The 18,362-nt window shown below is 32.7% G+C and overlaps 1 protein-coding gene across 1 annotated transcript; it reads left to right on the forward strand.

The window, feature by feature from the left end:
* Nucleotides 1-11,072: 11,072 nt before the first annotated feature.
* LOC131077465 (aspartic proteinase nepenthesin-1) lies at nt 11,073-15,032 on the forward strand. Its single transcript, XM_058014954.2, has 2 exons — nt 11,073-11,768; nt 14,020-15,032. The coding sequence occupies exons 1-2, from the start codon at nt 11,242-11,244 to the stop codon at nt 14,831-14,833; spliced, it is 1,341 nt and encodes a 446-aa protein (XP_057870937.2). The 5' UTR covers nt 11,073-11,241; the 3' UTR covers nt 14,834-15,032.
* Nucleotides 15,033-18,362: the final 3,330 nt, after the last annotated feature.

The following is an 18,362-nucleotide window of genomic DNA, read 5'->3' on the forward strand; positions in this document are numbered from 1 at the left end:
CCGTCGAAAACCTCCGTCGGAATTTTAGGCCAAATGTATTAGTGACAAGAGAAGAAAAGAAGTCTTATTTATTGATCCAGAACCTTCGCAAGTCTTGAGTTAAACCAAGATAAATCATAGTGCAAGAGAACATCGATGAAGATACCATGCCAAGGCTTGTGAACTTTCTTCCCAAATCAGTTCCTCCCCAGAGACACCAAATGTTGACTGGTCAAGTATTGTCCAACCTTCGCTTAACTCTAGGAAGGAAGTTCAAATTAATCCACCACATCAAAAGTTAAAGATCATATCTATGCAAAATTATTGTTCATTTCCTTTGTGTGTTAAAGATCTTATTGTGATTAATTTAGATGATGATATTAATGTTGTTCAAAATAACAATGTTGATTCTAAGGACTTTGATGATATGTATGAGGTTATTGATATAAATCATGAACTATCTCCACAATTTTCAAAAGCATTAACCCTAGCTCCTTGTGGCAAGAAAAAAGTGACTCATCATTAGAGAATGGTCCTTGTTTAGAACTCGTATTATCTCTCCATATACCATTCTCATTGTGGCTCCTCTAGCATCTTGTCCACCATCGCTAAGTGATATTAAGCAAGATTGGGAGGTGGATGATTTGCTTGAGTAACTTTACTTGTATAGTAGACTATTTTGTGTGTTTTCTTGTACGCAATGTGCCTCTCCTGTGATGTGTTGCTTGATATTCCTTGGTGTTATGTTAGGCTCTCCTTGGATGACCCATATTGCTCTATTATCATGAGGTAATAAACATATTGAATATATCATGACATTCTTCTATTTGTATCTCAATTCTTCTATATGTAATATCTATAATATTTGGTACATGTGCCATTATCATAATTATGCCTTTGTGTTTTCTACTTGGGGATGATGCAAAGCATTGAGATATTTATTTTTGGTCTCTACCATGTTGACCCAAAAAGACTTATGTTTATTCATGTTATGTGCTCTTCTTCCATTGCACTCGTAGTACCACTACCTTTGGGGATGAGGTTCATTGAATGCAATCATACTTGATATACATGATATATAAAATGGACATACTAACCCTAGTTAGTGGATCCCTTATATAGTTTTTCGTGTTTTGTGACCATTCTCCTTGATTTGTTCTTGCTCAGGGGCATATTATTGTAGTAATGTGCTTGTATTTTGGATGCATGTATGCTACCTTAAATATATTGCTCCCAATAAGGTATGCGTGGTTGCTTTAACTTGGGGGCATACACTTTTCTCATTGTTACACTTTGTGCACACATCATGAGACTTGGGTTGTATACTTTTGATCACATGCAATGACCTGTTTGGTACATGTTGCATTTTTCATTTTATTTTCAATTCAATTCACTTATTTAGATTACTTTTCGAACTGAGCCCTTTTGTTTGTAACCTTTTGCACCAATTTTTTAATTAAAATTTTTAATCAACATGACTCATAATAAGAATAAGCCTTACTAGGCTAGGATAATCATTTTAGTTGGTGGTTGTATCTTTTTATATTGGTGATCATGGTTTCACTTGATGTTACTAACATTTTAGTTGTGTGTGTGTAGACCTGGATGATCTTCTTTTAGGAGGTGGTTTGATCATGATGCAATGTGTGTCTCAATATCATTATTTAGTGAGATTTGTTGGCAATGATGTGTATTCACCATTAGATGGTGGATGCTATTCATTAGTTTTGTAGATGTTTGGAGGAGCTTTTACATCATGTTGTAGTAGAAGGGTATTTCACATTTGTAGGTTCATTGGTAGGATATGATTATCTTCATGGAATTGGATATATTGACATCTTGTATCCATGGAGGAGCCATGGAATCTTTGGCTAAGGTGTTGTGCATGATTCATTAACTTGATAGACAATGTTTGGTTTAAAGTATGCTTGTTATTATGTCATGGTTTACTATTGATTATTGGTTTTGAGTTTTGGAAATGATACAATGCTCTTGAAACCATGATATGTTCACTTAAAGAATATAATATCCTAGGACAAGATGGTTAGATCATAACGTCATGTTTATGTTCCTAATTCTCGAGATTGGAATTTTGACATTGATCTTGGTTGGTTCTCTTTGTATTTACATGATCATTTTCTTGATTACTTCATGATGGTGATATGATGCATTTAGAGTTTCACATGGATTTATTAGTTACAAGTGCTCATTAATACATGGAAACATAGGTGGTGTTGATGTTCCCTTGTGATTAGAGGTATATGTTGAGATGATTGGTGGTTTCAATAGGAAGACCGAGGAGCTTTCACCTCTAATGGACTTGAGCGGAGAGTTTTATTGGATGAGTCTTGGTGACTTGGATTTCTTGGATGATAATTCTCTTCCCCATGATTGGTCTACTCAGTGGTTTACTACTTGAGAGGTATTTTCCATTTTCTCTTTCAACTGCATTATGTTTATGCTTTATATTTCATAGATATGGATCTTGAGCTATGAATAGATGTTTAGTTTTGGAGGATTCATTTTGAAAGATGGATAGCATGGTTATCTCCTTGTGCATTTGAGATGATATTATGATGTGGATATCAGTAGATGGTTTATTGGGCTTATTTCCTTCATCAGGAATGGTTAATTTGAATTTGATATTCTTGGTTATGAGAAGCTTACATCCATGTTGGTATTACTCATGATATGTATGTTTGTTTGGTCTAATAATTGAATGGATCATGGGTGTTATTATGGCTTTTCATTTGGGGTTGTAAGGTCATGTACTTGACACAATATTTCTTCTTTAAGGTGTTGGTGGAAGGATAGTTTATGCTTACAGGTTTTCTCTTTCCTTTCTATGGTTTCTTCCATGATATTCATGGTTATATGATTTAAGAGGATGGTGACATATTGTGAGAGAGTATACAACTATTTGGTTCGTGTGTGTGGATCAATGTAGTTGTTCTTGGTACTTCATGTTTTGGTTTCTTATCACACCTTGATATTAGTGTTTATTGGTGTAGTTGACATCCTTTGAACTTATTTTCAGATTTCACATTACCCATGCAATGGAAGTTCCTAGATATGCATGTTCTTCATTGATAGGTTGATGCAAGGAGCTTGATTGTATTTTATGGGTTTAAATATTATATTGGCATGAGTTTACTAATGTTGATTATACTTATAAGGTATGGATGGTTGGATGTATTGACATGTGTTGTGGATTTCATTTTTTATAATTTGGGTTTTCATTTTATGACAACTTGGAGTCTTTGTTATCACATTGGATTCGATGTTTGTGTTCTTGGATTGTTGCATCTTCACCTTGGATTTTTCCTTTTCTTCCATAAGCAACATGCTTGAGGATGAGAGGATTTCTTCTTGAGATGGCGACCTCACTTTGGTTTTATTGTAGGTACCTTGATGGAGCATGAGATAATGTGTTGGATATTCATATGGTTACATGTATGGCTATGATGATGTATTACATTGATTGACCCTTATGCAGTGTCTACAAAAAGTGGGAGAATGTTAGGATAAGGTGGTGTACACACTACATAATGTTTATTTTATAATTGTATGTGGTGCACCTAGGGGGACCTAAATGGGTGTGCATCACTAGGAGTTAACATTCTTGGGGTTACTTTATGTGTTGTATGTAACATTGAGAAATGTATTTAATGGGTCAGTGCAAGAAGATGAGTCCACTTTTTGGCCAAAAAGTGGAAGTGTTTTCCCTGATTTTCAGATTTTGTCTCATTTGAGCTTAAATTTTAAAATAATTAGAGATTGAATCTTGGAAAAAGTCAATAATATAAAAGATAGCCCTCTAAGTGCGCTTTCCAAATATATAATTTATTTTAATACCCACATAATAAAAAATAACTTTTTGAATGGAGTTCTGAAAACTATGTTTTAAAAATGCCTGTTTCAGGACCATACCATGCATGTGTACGACCCACACTTTTTGACACAATTAAAATTATTTTCTCAAACCATTTTGGGAAATGGTTTGTAACACACTGAAAATTGATGAGCATATTTTTTTGTATTTTTTTTTCTAATATTTTTTTTAATTAATTTTTTAATGGCCGTAATTATCTTTTTAAAAATTTGACGTGTACGACCCACATAATTTGATGTAAACTTAACATTTTTTGATTTTTTTTTTTTTTAAATACAAATTTTTTTTTGTGTAGATTGATGACATATAATTTTTTTCCCAAAATTCTTTAAAATAAAAAAGTTATTAAATTAACAAAATTAGTTAATATTTCAAATTTATGGACCCGATTTAGTATAAATTAAATGAAAAATAGTTAAAATAATCAATTTTTAAATAAATTTACATATTTAGAATCTAGACAGTATAATCTGAAATGGGTTTTAATTTCATATAAAAATTCTCTGATTAGAGGCGCGTAAACTATTTCTGAAGTTCATATTTGTGCTTTCATTCATAGAGATTTGAATTTGCAGGTTCATGTCTCAGGTGTGGCCATCCCAGGCCTATCCCGAGCCTAATCCCGAGCCAAGTGACGGGTTGTGGAATCAACTTCCACAAAACAGGCCCCCGTTTTCAAACAAGTGCGGCTTGAGAAAAAAAAAGGAAAAATGCCATTTAGAAACGGGGGCCCGCTTTTAAACAAAACGGGGGCCCATTTTTTAGAAACGGGCCCCCATTTTTAAAAACGGGCCCCCGTTTCTAAAAAACGGGCCCCCGTTTTAGAACAAAACAGGGGCCCGTTTTAGAACAAAACAGGGGCCCGTTTTTTTTTTGCTTCGGACCCCCATTACCTTTCGGCTCGGGAGCCCGAAGCATAAATGGGCCCCTGTTTTTTGAAAACGGGCCCCCGTTTATAAGACCGCGTTTTCCAACGCGTGGACTTCCGCGAATTTGTGACTCATTACCTTGCACTTGCCCTAATGTGAGTTTCACATTAGGGAAATGTATTTAATTTAATAATGGGGAAATATTAATAAAGTAAAAACTTAGTACCCAATATTCAATGTGGGCTCAATGGTTTTGTGAACTCATGGTTTTGAGTCACATGGTTTTACTTTACCAATTGATTTTATTTGTGTGAGCTTGATTCTATATAAGAAAGAACATGTTTAGTGGTTAAGGTAGGTTGGGTGAGTGGGTTGTCATTATTGAGTCTTCTTTTAGGAATGCATATGTGAAGCATGAAATGGGGCGTGTGGATTATTGGTTGGATACATGGAAGATGCATGGGAGAGGCTTGATTTTTTTAGAATCATTCATTATAACTCTATCAGTGAATGTATTTTTTATAATTTGTTGAATAATAGATAGAGTATGGATGCTTTTGGAGGTTGGGTTTTTCCCTCATAAGGGTTTCCCCAAGGTTTATCTTATGGATTGTCTATTTGATATTGCATAAGGGTTATTACATAACCTTGTATGCATGCTTGTCTCTCATGGGTTATGTAGGAAATAAGATTAAATGAAAATGGCTATGATGCATTATTTCCTAACACCTTCTTTTCTAAAGTGATTGAATGCCTTTTATAATAATATATGGATATTATGATTCAACTTATTTAAGCTTAAATATTGAATAATGTTCAAAGAAATATTTTTTTGGAGGTCTATGGTAAATTGTGTTTCTACATGCCTATGTGAAGGTTTAGGTAAGATAAATGTTTTTCAATTTTATAGGTTGTGGGATCTAATTTGAGCATTGTCAAGTTTTATTTATGGACTTCAACAAGCTTCCAAATAAATGTTACTAGTATGATTGGTTTATGATTTTCAAATTAGTGGGTTTATTGTAAGTAGTCACATGAACATAATTATGCAATTATTTTATTTAAGTGGGGTTATAATGTGTGAAATGAGAAGATAATGAATTTTTAAAAAAGTACATTATCAATTGAAATTGATAATCATTATTTTCTACATCTAAACTTGGTCATATTTTTGCATGTGAAGAGTGTGCATCGAAGTAAACGTTTCTTCTTGAAACTTTGTAATTGAATTAATAGCGAAACTTTTTATGCATATCATGGCTACATATTTTTTCTATATATTTCAGACCATTTTCTATACAACTAAAAAGAGTTTGAGTTTATGAAAGGCTTACATGTGAAATCAAGTGAGAAGAGTGCAATAGGGTCCAATGGGAGGTTTGAGGCATTAGAGGTAGGAGATACTTTTATCATCTCAAGCTATCTTCTTTCTTAGAGATGGCGTCTATCATGAAAAATAGTAGTTTACATATTTGTTCCTTCAAGGAGCAAGGGGTACTTGAAATTTCTTGATATTTCTTATGGGTGAATTTAAAGTATTTATCTTTGGTTGAGGTTATTTTGTACAACAAAAGAGGGATTACTTTCATAGTATTGGAGGAGTTATATTTATACACTTGGAGGAGATGTGGACTCTTAGAGGAGAGTTGTTCTCTCATGTCTAGAACTAGAGGAGGGATATTGACACACTCAAAGGAGATGTAGACTTTCAAAGGACATGTATTCTCTCATTGTGCAAGGAGGATGGGGGCACTTTATGTTGTCTCATTTTGTACAATTTTTTTTGTAGGTTTTCTAATTAGAGATCCATTGATAGATTTTGTCTATTTTTTCTTGTGTGAGTGAGGAGGATTAGTGAAGACACTTCATCAAAGTCTCCAAAAAGGTTGTTGTGATCAACTCTTGTATTTTTCCACCCTTTGTTCAAATTGATGTAACAAAGGGGGAAACGTTGGGATATTACATCTTTAAATAGTTTTATAGATTATATTAAATAAATAAATGTTAAATTTAGTAATTAAATAAAATAAATTTCTTTTGAGGAATTTATTTCATGTACATAAGTTATTTTTTGATTAGGGATAAAATAGGTTTTGAGGGGACCCGACACCCCTTGCAACAGGTTTTGAAGGGACCTGAAACCCTCTAAAATTAACAAGACTCCAGAACCCACAAGCATAACACTACAAAAAGATACATACAAAGACTTACAATAGCTAACCTTCAACAAAATAATAGCAAGGTAGCTAAGAACAAGTAAATCCACCCACCTGGTCTACGCCATTAGACAATAGTAGATCCAAGAACCAAAGGTTTTACAAAGGCACCCTTAACCTACATCAAGATCCAAGGGTTTCTCCAAGAACCCATAACCTAATCATTGGGTTTTAGCAAGGTACCAAAAACCTTCAAATTGGGTTTTGACATGGCTCCCAAAACCATCATGTTGAAACCAGTGAAGACACTCTAGTAGAAAGTCATCTCCCCTCCAACAAAACTCCTCTCCACCTCAATAGAAAATTAACCTGCCTCAATAGGAGCATAAGAGAAACATACCAATAACTAGAAGAGCCAAACTCAATTCAACCCCACAACCAAGCAACCAAAGCCATAGGTAGACCACAAAGAGCACCAACTAGCCTCTCTTACCAAGAAAAACACCATCTCCATATACATAGGTTAGTTTAGTGTATGAGAAAATCAAATTCTTTATATTCAATGCACAAAAATGTAAAATCTATATTGAAGAATGTAAATTGAATATTAATATTTCTATTTTTTTGTTGATCTGCAATAATGGTATAATCTTTTCATATTAAATTTCTTAGAGAAGAGTACATCCTGAGTTGGCGTAGTGGTGGAGAACTTGTTCTCTTGAAAGAGAGGTCACAAGTTCAAATCCAAAAGGGGGTAGGGTATGTACACCTTATTGGCTTTGGCCCATTACATATCAAAAAAAAAATCTTAGGGAAGAGGAAAACATAATATTAGGGATAAATAATGTAATTTGATAAAAAAATTGACAAGAAAACCAATAATAGGTTTTAAATGAGAGAGTGAAAGGGAAATAGAAAAATTAGGCAAGATGGGAGTAAATGGGGAAAAATAGTACGGGGATGAAAATTTTATAAAAACAATCTAGAGAAATAGGGTTTTGGAGCATCATGGGTGATAGAAATTTAAAGGAAAACCAGGAAAACCAAGCTAGGCGAGATAGAAACTTTGAAATGCACAATGGAAGGATGAGAGAAGGAGAAAAGAGGAAATAGTTATAAGGATTAATGGTGGATTTATGCCTCAAAGCCTAAGTAAATTCAATTTCCAATTATAAATCAAAGGGAAAAGGTGGTCATATAAAGGTAGTGGTTAAATGAATCAATACAATCCATTGGATGCAAGATTATAGGACCCTAAAAAAGATTATTTTTACATATTATTTAATACATTATCATCAAATCTTATGGTTGAAGATGTTAAAAAATTGGTCACAATGAAATGGTTTAGGGAACACGAAAATAACAAAAACACTTGGGATAGAGATAAAAGGGAAATAAGTTATGTAATTAAAAAATAAATCACCTAGGTAAGGAGACAATGGTGACGTAAAAAAACTAGGACATATCTTAAAAAAAAGGAAGAAGAGGGATCAAAATAGGAAATAAATATATAAATAGAAAGAGACTAAAATTAGTGTGAGACATAATAATGGAGAATTGCAAAGTGTGTAACTTTTTTTATTACACTAACATTGATTTTTTATTCACTTCTCTTGATTATAGTAACAATTATAGTATTGATAGGTGGATATATGAGAGAATTAAGTATCTGGAAAAAATTGATAAGCAACAAGAGGAGAAGGGAAAGAATGTGGAAAGTAACCAGGAACAGTGGCAAAAGGGTATGGAGGAAAAAGTGGAGAAGATGGAAGCACAGATTAGCAATCTAGAGGAAGGAAAAAATGCAATGAAAAACCTTATGGGTATGATTCCAGATATCCTTTCCTCTATGACTAAGAATTTAGAGGAAATTGCCAAGTTTTTTGAAGGTTCCAGCACTTCCAAACCTATTGTGGATCTCGACATCGATGAGGACGCTACTAAGGCAGGAACTATGGAAGGTGTTGTGGCAAAAAGAACCAGGGTGAGCATGAAAAAAGCAACTTTGGCCTCTTCTAAGGATATCCCTAAGCTAAGGGATAATATTAAAGACTTGCAAGGGATTAGCGGAAATTTGGATAATGCCCTTAAAAACATTAAGTAATCTTTCTTTTGCTTTCTTTATGTTTTAGCTGAATGTTGCTGGTTTTGTTGGTTTTGTTGGTTTTGTTGGGCTTTTTTGCTGGATATTGCCTTGAACTTTGTTGGTTTTTCGCAGTATGTTTTTTCTTGCTTCTTAATGCTTTTATCTATTAAGTATCTTTTGTAATAGGGTTTCGGGATCCCTTCAAAACCTATTTTTCCCGTATCAAAAACAATTATAGTATATGTATATAAATTATTTCTTATATAGTAACAATTATTTTTTATTCACTTCTCTTGATTATAGTAACAATTTATTCACTTCTCTTGATTATGTGTAATGTGTAACTTGTAACTAACTCTTAGACATTTTATTTCTTAGATTTTTTTGCATGCATCATTTATATCAAAATAAAATTATTTTTTTATATTAGTTCAAAATAAATTTTTTTTTTTAAATTAATTTTTTGGGCTTTCTATGATTATCCCTTAGGCTTTGATCTTATTTTAGCGACCTTCATATCTAAAACTTAAATAGAGAATCTTAGATTGGTAATCAACTCAATTTACAATATTCTATTGACATTGTACAAGGATTATCCTAGAACATTTGAAAAAATATAAGACTATAGTTATTTCATATGCTCACAAAATTTTAGAGCTTGATCTATTGACTCTCTTTTCTTCACTTTTCTTGATAAGTATTTAGAAACATGTTTAATATGCAAATAGATAAAAGTTAAATAAAATTATTGTAAAATTTGTATGAAAGTATTATTTATTTTTGAAATATATACAAATTAAATAAAAATGCCATGAATATACATATTATAATTATATTATACATGAATATAATATATGTTATTATTATTAGTTTTTTGTAAAATTGTAATTTCTTCTATATAAACTTCTCTTAGTTTCCCATTTTAAGATAAAAACAAACCATTCTATTTTTTATAATAATTTTAAAAAAATAAAGAAAAAAATAATAATCATCATGTTTTTTTTTTTTTTAATATTTAAAGTAACAAAGTAAATCAAATTGTTTTGAATGAGCTTAATAAATCTATATATCAAAGTACACTTTATTCTAAAAATTAATACAGACTTAATTACAAAATGTCACAAATATGTATATTACAATTATAGTATAAATGTTATAAATTATTTTTTTGTCAAATTTTAATTTTTCATATGGATTTTTGTTAATTTTTTAATAAAAAATAAAATAAAATAATTCTATTTTTTAATAATAATGAGTAAACTAGCATATTTATATTTTAAAAAATCTATGTTAAATATGTCAATAGATATCAAATTATAAAAATAAAATTAAAGCAATCAAAGTGATCTTTATTCTTTCTTTTTTTTTAAATCAAGTGCACAACAAATCTCTTAAAAAAAAAATTAAAAAACTGCCTTCCAAAAAATTAACAAAATAATAAAAATGAAAAAAAGTGTTTTCTTTGAACGCTTTCAAATCTTCAAAAATATGGAATATATTTCCATCTACTTTTTGTTTGTTTTTCTTAAATGAATAAGAAATCTAGTTGTCATTGTAGAGTTATGTCTCTCCACCTAATAAAAAAATTAAAAATTAAAAATTAAAGAAATTATATATATAATATTTAAAATAACAAAATAAATTGAATGATTTTCAATCTTGTGGAATATAAGATCCTATACTTAAAAATTGAGGTTGAAATTACAAGTTAAATAAATTTGAAATAATCACAAACACAGAGAAACAAATGTGAAAGTGAGTGATGCACATATCCAGAGCGTTAGGATTCTTCCTAGCATTTCACGGTAATCTCGAAATTGAACTATTCCAGCGGAGCTCTTCTACAAGGATAACAATTGGCAAATCATGATAAGATAGAAAATCGGGAATGCAACTGTACTCTCCTATTCTCTAAACCTTCGGATATAAACTGGCTTGGTAAGTGGAAATCGATGGTGGGAACTCAAAACTAGGAATAAAAGAAGACGTATGGTAAAGCCTTTGCCACAGTGGAAGTAAAAAAGCCCAAACAGATATTCTTAAGATTGCTCTTTTCCGAAGAAGGAAAAAGCAATTGAGCAAATCCCTTACAATCAGTAGCCAAATGCAAAAAAACTATTCTAAGAATCACCCACTACAATGGAGAACGAGTATAAAATGTATATAGGTGTTTGAATTTAGGAGGAAGTGGTGCACAATTCTTTTCCTGAGAGCCATTGTCCTTCATAGATTCAAATAGTTTTTCTCTCTTTTTCTGTCATGCAAGGGCTCAATTGTGGGCATATAGCCCTCAACATGGGGTTTCTCCTCTTGATCTGCATTCTCCCTGTAATGGCATTGGGCAATTCTTTTACAGATCAAAGGGTGAGTTTGAGGCGGGTTGATGATCAGACTTCTATGAGTTTCACAGAGAGATTTCAGTCTGCCATGGAGAGAAGTAAGAGACGAGTTGAATATATGAGTTCTATGATAAAGAGGGCATCGGAGTTAAAATCTCTGGACGTTGAGTCTGGTGGGGATGGTGCCATTCAAACGACAGTTGTTGCCGGAGACGGAGAGTATCTGATGGAGATAGGATTGGGAAACCCGGTTGTTACATTCCAAGGTATTGCAGACACAGGGAGTGATCTATTGTGGACTCAATGCAAGCCATGCAGAAGCTGCTTCAATCAATCCACTCCCATCTTCGACCCCTCCAAATCGTCCACATACGACGCTGCTACCTGCGATGATCCTCTATGCTCTGAGCTGGGGGAGATCGGGAGTAACTGCAACCGTAACTGCGGGTATACATATTGTTTTGTGTTTTTGGATCGGTGTGATTTCACATGAGTCACATAAACAAGTCAAAGCTTAGACTGTGATGTTTGAGTCAAAATCGTAAGATCTACTCTAAGCTTTAGAATTGTTTAGGTGGTTCATCTGAAATCAGACTTGCTTTTCTAGTAGGATGCACATATTAGTGTGATTTTAGATGAGCCACATAAAATTTGAATCTTGATTGCTTTGTCATGCCATGTTTTTAACCATCACAGCATGCCCCTACAACACATCTGAATCTTGATAGATTTGTTAGTCATGTCTTTAACCATCACTTCTTGTCCTTAACAAGAAGTTTGATAAATCTCTCATACCATGTTTTTAACCATCACACATTGCCGTTAGTAACAATTTTGAATCTTGATAGTCTGTCAGCCATGTTTTTGACCAATACTCCACACTCTTAACAAGAAGTTTGAATCTTGATAGATTTGTCAGCCATGCTTTCTAACCATCACACCATGCCCTCAACAAGTTTGAATCTTTTTCATGCCATTTTTTGAATCTTGATGGAGCTATCAGCCATGTTTTTAACCGTCACACCACACCCTCAACAAGTTTGAATCTCCATAGATTTATCATGCAATGATTTGAGTCTTGATAGATTTATCAGCCGTGCTTTTAACCATCACACCACACCCTTAACCACAAGTTTGAATCTTGATAGACTTGTCATGCCATGATTTGAATCTTAATAGATTTATCAGCCATGTTTTTAACTATCACACCCACCCAAGTAACAAGAAGTTTGAAACTTGATAAATTTGTCATGCCATATTTTGAATCTTGATAAGTTTGTCATGTCATGTTTTGAATCTCGATGGACTTGTCATGCCATGTTTTCAATGTTGATAAATTTATTAGCCATCTTTTTAACCATCACCCAAGTACCAACAATTTTGAATCTTGATAAATTTGTCGTGCCATGTTTTGAATCTTGATAAATTAATCATGTCATGTTTTGAATCTTGATCCACTTATCATGCCATGTTTTGAATCTTGATAAATTTATCAGCCGTGTTTTTAACCATCGCGCCCAAGTAACAATGAGCTTGAATCTTGATAAATTTGTCATGCTGTATTTTGAATCTTGATAAATTTGTCATTGCCATGTTTTGAATCTTGATAAATTTATCAGCCATGTTTTCAACTATTATTCCCAAGTAACAAGAAGCTTGAATCTTGATAGATTTCTCATGCCATATTTTGAATCTTGATAAAATTGACATCCATATTTTGAATCCTGATCAGCTTGTCATGTCATATTTAGAATCTTGATAAATATATTGGCTTGTCATGTCATGTCATGTTTTTATCTATCACTCCCAAGCTCTGTTGCCAGAAACGGGACGGCACCCTGCCGTTTCCCGTTTCAACAGAGGAAACCGGTTTCAATGTCAGAGAAACGGTTTTCTTGGTGGTGCCAGCATATGAAAAAAAAAATTAATTTTTTTAAAATAGATTTTTGAATTTTCTGTTTTAATATTCACTACGCGTTTTTTGTACAGCATATATTTTTTAACTTTCTAATATTCATGGGAGTGGGGATTTGGGAGTTTGATTTTTCCAATTTTTTTCTAAAATTAACACGGGAGATTATAAAGAAGATTTCCTTACATATTATTTTAGTTTAGAAAATTACTATATTATTTTTGTTTTTTCTAAATGAGGTTAGAAAGTAATTTCCAGATTTACTATTTTTTTAAAACTATCAAAAACACTTGTTCAATTTCAAACTTTTGATGATACATTTTGATATTTAATTATGTAATTGCAAACATGATGATATATGTATTTTTGTTTTCCAACTAAAATTCATTTTAAATTATGTAGAAGTAATCTATAATATTCTTGATTCTTATTTTGATTATGTTTTGTATTTTATATTTATATATATATATATATATATATATATATACACGTTTCTTATACGCAACCTTAAAATATTGCGTTTCTCGTCACGTTTCCGTTTCGTTTCTCGTTTCTCGTTTCTGGCAACATAGCTCCCAAGTAACAATAAGCTTGAATCTTGATAAATTTGTCATGTCTTGTTTTAAATCTTGATCAATTTGTCATACCATATTTTAAATCTCGATAAATTTATCACTCATATTTTCAACCATCACACCACACCCTTAACAACAAACTTGAATCTTTGATAGATTTATCATGCCATGTTTTGTATCCTGATAGACTTGTCATGCATGGGGATTGCAGGTATACAATAACCTATGGGGACGGCTCGTCAAGCAGTGGCGTGCTCTCTTATGATACCGTCACGATAGGATCCGGGCCGAGTTTCAAGCACATAGCCTTTGGGTGTGCCCAAAATAACAATGGAAATTCATTCCAGGGCTCAGGATTGGTTGGGCTGGGCAGAGGTCCTCTTTCTCTTGTTTCTCAGTTGGGCTCCAACATCCAAAGCAGGTTTTCTTATTGCCTAGTCGACATGGAGAACCCCAACGCAAGTAGCCCATTGTTTTTCGGGAAGTCTGCCATGTTGAAGGCCGGCAAGAGCCTCCGGTTAAAGAAAAACCCTCTAATTTCGACCTTCTGGTATGTTCCCATGACTGGAGTGACAGTTGATGGTCAGAAAGTTGATATTCCATCGGAAGCTTTAGAACTGCAAAATGACGGTACTGGAGGCATGATTATTGACTCGGGTACTACCATTACGTATTTTGTTTCTCAAGTTTACAAGCCTATCCAAGCTGCCATTAAGAATCTCGTTGATCTTCCTCCTGTAACATCTCAGCAGTTCCCCGGGGGTCTGTGCTATCAGCTTCCCTCAGACCAAAGTAATATAAGCTTGCCTTCAGTAGTGTTTAAGTTCGAGGGTGGCGTGGATATGGATCTTCCTGCAGAGAATACGTATGTTAAATTAGAAGAGGACGTCTTCTGCTTGTCCATGACCTCCAATCAGGATAACTTCGGGATCTTGGGAAACATACAACAGAAGAACTTTCACTTCCTTTATGACGATGCCCAGAACAGGATCTCCTTCGAGACTGCTACCTGTGCTTCTCTCTAGTTTATTTTCACTTGCTTGCAATCTGCATTTTTCATTACAATAAAGATGAGTTAGAAACTAAAACCATGTTTCCTTGTTTCTTTGTGAGGCGGCATGTATGAACGACCATACTCCAAATACTCCTAATATGTAGAAGTGGTAACTAGGAAAATAAATGATCTTCAATTGTTATCGAATTATTAGAGTAATTGAATGTAATGTGAGTATGATTTTTTTTATTTGGTTTGCATCGGTTAGTTACAAACAGTGCTGCTTAAAGTAGATTTATGATTAGATTATGAATGTTGATTATGTTAATTCTTAATTCTATATATTTAGATTTATCAAAATGATGGTCTAAGGATTTAGATTCATAACATTAGCCATTGTTAAGGTGAATAAAGAGATCTACATCCTTATCATAAAAGAAGTCTCCTCTCCCATAAGATAAGCTCTCCAAGAGATTTGTGTTATACTAAAGGTTCAAAGAATGACACCAATCTTAATTTATAATTAAGTCTCCTCTCCCACAAGTTAAGCTCTTTTGGAGTTTGGTCTTATCACATTATCATACATTCAAATAATGACACCAATCTTAATTTATAATTATATATCAAAACCTTAATTCAATAAAAAGGTATCTTTTAACAAATCACCTCAAAAAAAATTAATTTTTTTTCTTGAATTATGTTTATGCCAAAGGCATACCCTATATGAAAATTTCAACTTACTTATTGAAATCAATGGTTCAAAATTGACAAGGATGCAAGACGATTGAATTGATCTCAATCGTATGTTTACATTAATATTTTTTTTTTTTTAAATGATAAAAATAAAAATAAACATATTTAATATGATTATTTAGAAAAATAATGTGTACAAACAAAAAATCTATTATTTGTTGCTTTTAATAATATCTTTTAATGATATCTTATTTTAATTATTTATTCTTTTTAATGAAATTACAAATAATAATTCCAAATTATTAGAATTCATTTAATTTATAGTTATTTGTCTTATTAAAATTTTAGTTATTGTAGAATATTTATTTATTTTAATTAGAAATCTATTTTAATTTCTATCTTCTTTTGATAAGAATATAGTTTAATTTAATCTTCTTTTATTTCTATCTTATTTTTTATTAAATTATTCTAATCACCATCTTCTTCATTTAAGGTTTAATTTACAATAAGTTCCTATATGAAGTTTTCAACTTAAAAATTAAAAAAAAAACATATTTTAATATGATCGTTTACAAAAAAAAGTGTACAAAAGAAAAATATACTATTTTTTGCTTTTAATAATAATATCTTTTAATGGTATCTTCTTTTATTTGAATATTCCATATTATTTTAAGTCTCAAAAGTGAAAAAGACAAAATTATTAAAAAAGAAAGAATTAGCTAGTTTTTCCTACTTTTTTAGATGATTACTTTTTCATTAAGTGAAAATCTTATTTTAATTATTTAATCTTTTTAATGAAATTACAAATAATAATTCAAAATTATTAGAATTCATTTAATTTATAGTTATTTTTTATTATTAAAATTTTAATTATTGTAGAATACTTATTTTTTGAATTAGAAATCTATGTTTCATTTCTATCTTCTTTTGATAAGAATATAATTTAATTTAATCTTGTTTTATTAGGCTAATTTGCCTTATTTTTTATTAAATTATTATAATCATCACCTTCTTCTTTTAAGATTTAATTTACATTAAGTTAAAATTTAATTTTAATTATTTTTGTCCTATGAAGTTACAAATAATAATTTTAAAAGATAATAGAGTTAATTTAATTTATAAATTTGTCTTATTAAAGGTTAATAGCACAAGGAACAGAACCTGCAACCTCGTGTTGGCAGTAATTACTCCCAATGTTCCCATGCGGGTATGTGGGAGTTGAGAAAAAAGAAAGGGGAAATGCTGAAGGAAGTGGTGACCCCATGGTGAGATAACATCTCTCTCAGTCAAGAATGCATGTATGCGGGAAGGAATACAAAGGAAGGATGCCAAATATGGAGATTGACCTTGTATTACCATATTAGTTGTACAAGGATGATAAAGAACCTTATGAGTTTGTGGGGTTATGAAGATGGATATAAATTGGTCCCTACTAAATGACATGGTATATACGTGGGTTAAGGGGGAATTCAAATTCAAATGCCCTGCTATATTCGAAGGGTCAAGTGAGTTGTTTGTTGTTTTGTGGCACCATGTTGGATACAGGAGTGTTGATTAAGATAGTCAAAGTCCTTTGACTCTACCAAGTGAAGAGGAGAATTAATGCATAAGATATAAAAGAAGTGACATGCAAGAAATGTCGGTATTGTGATAAGTTGAGATTTTAAATAAATCTCAATGAATCACCTGTAGAAGATTGTCTCCAGACGGGACAATCAAAAGATTTCATAAGTGATAAGTCTGAGGGATTGAGAATGGCGACATGAAAAAGTTGCATGGGTGAAGGGAGTAGATTGTTTTGGAAGAAAGAACTGAACTGGTGATTAGGTGACTATAAAAGATAAGTGTTACCTATTTTTGCTGCTATCTCAATTAGGATGTAGGAGATATCAGATTAATGTGTCCCAGAAGGAGAAACAAGTGCTAAGTATGAAAAGAATACATGTTTTTGTCTAACTTGTTTGCTTCATGAGCAAACATAGGGAAAATAACTTTTTGATTCATTGAATGATAGCATGTGGGGTAAAATGTGGCTCCCATGAGGGTTGAGCCCAACATGTCGATGGAAATGGGTGTTTCTTTGTAGTTTCTTGATTTTTTGCCTTATTGGCATGACCTACCCCGATCAGCAAGACTTACCCCAAAGACCCAAAGAGTAGTGCGGTGTGCAGAATGTTGTCATCGGGTTATCAAAAGGAACTATCTTATGTAATCCCAGTCACCTGATAGAAATTGCAAAGCGGTGTGCGAAGTCATCAGCTATCGGAGGGAGTGTTTTCATCTTATCCCAATGACCCGCTGGAAAAGGCTAAGGTGAACCTTTTATCCCACATTGGTTGCAGGGAGGAGCATTTCAGTATTTATGTGCAAGGTCATGTATATCTTAAGTGTCAAATCTTGTGGGCTTTTGACAAGGAGCAGATCAGTGTTGGTGAGCCTCCCACGTGCGTACGCATCTCAAAGTAGTCAAATTTTGTAGTAAAAGGGAAAATTAACAAGTGAGCATGTTGCAAAGGATCTGACGGCCATCGCTATACCGCAAGATGAAAGTGATCAACTATTAACATCCACAACTTGGCGACTGATGAGCTAGCAGGCTAGGTGGTGCCGAGGTAAGCACTGAGCAAGTCATGAGGTGTCACGTGGTGACATGCAGGTTATGAGGTGTCAGAGAAGTGGTAGACACGTGATGGCACCGTGGCATAGGATGTAGAAGATGAGTCGAGGTTAAAGGTCGACCAAGTTGAAGAAAGATCAATGGTGATCAAGATGGATCCAAGGGCTGTCGCTATGTGGCGACATAAAAATGCTAGCCAGATATCGCTTGTGACTTGGCAACAAACCACTAGCGGTGAACCATGGTTGGT

This window comes from Cryptomeria japonica, chromosome 10 (assembly GCF_030272615.1).
Source record: "Cryptomeria japonica chromosome 10, Sugi_1.0, whole genome shotgun sequence".
Lineage (NCBI taxonomy): Eukaryota > Viridiplantae > Streptophyta > Pinopsida > Cupressales > Cupressaceae > Cryptomeria > Cryptomeria japonica.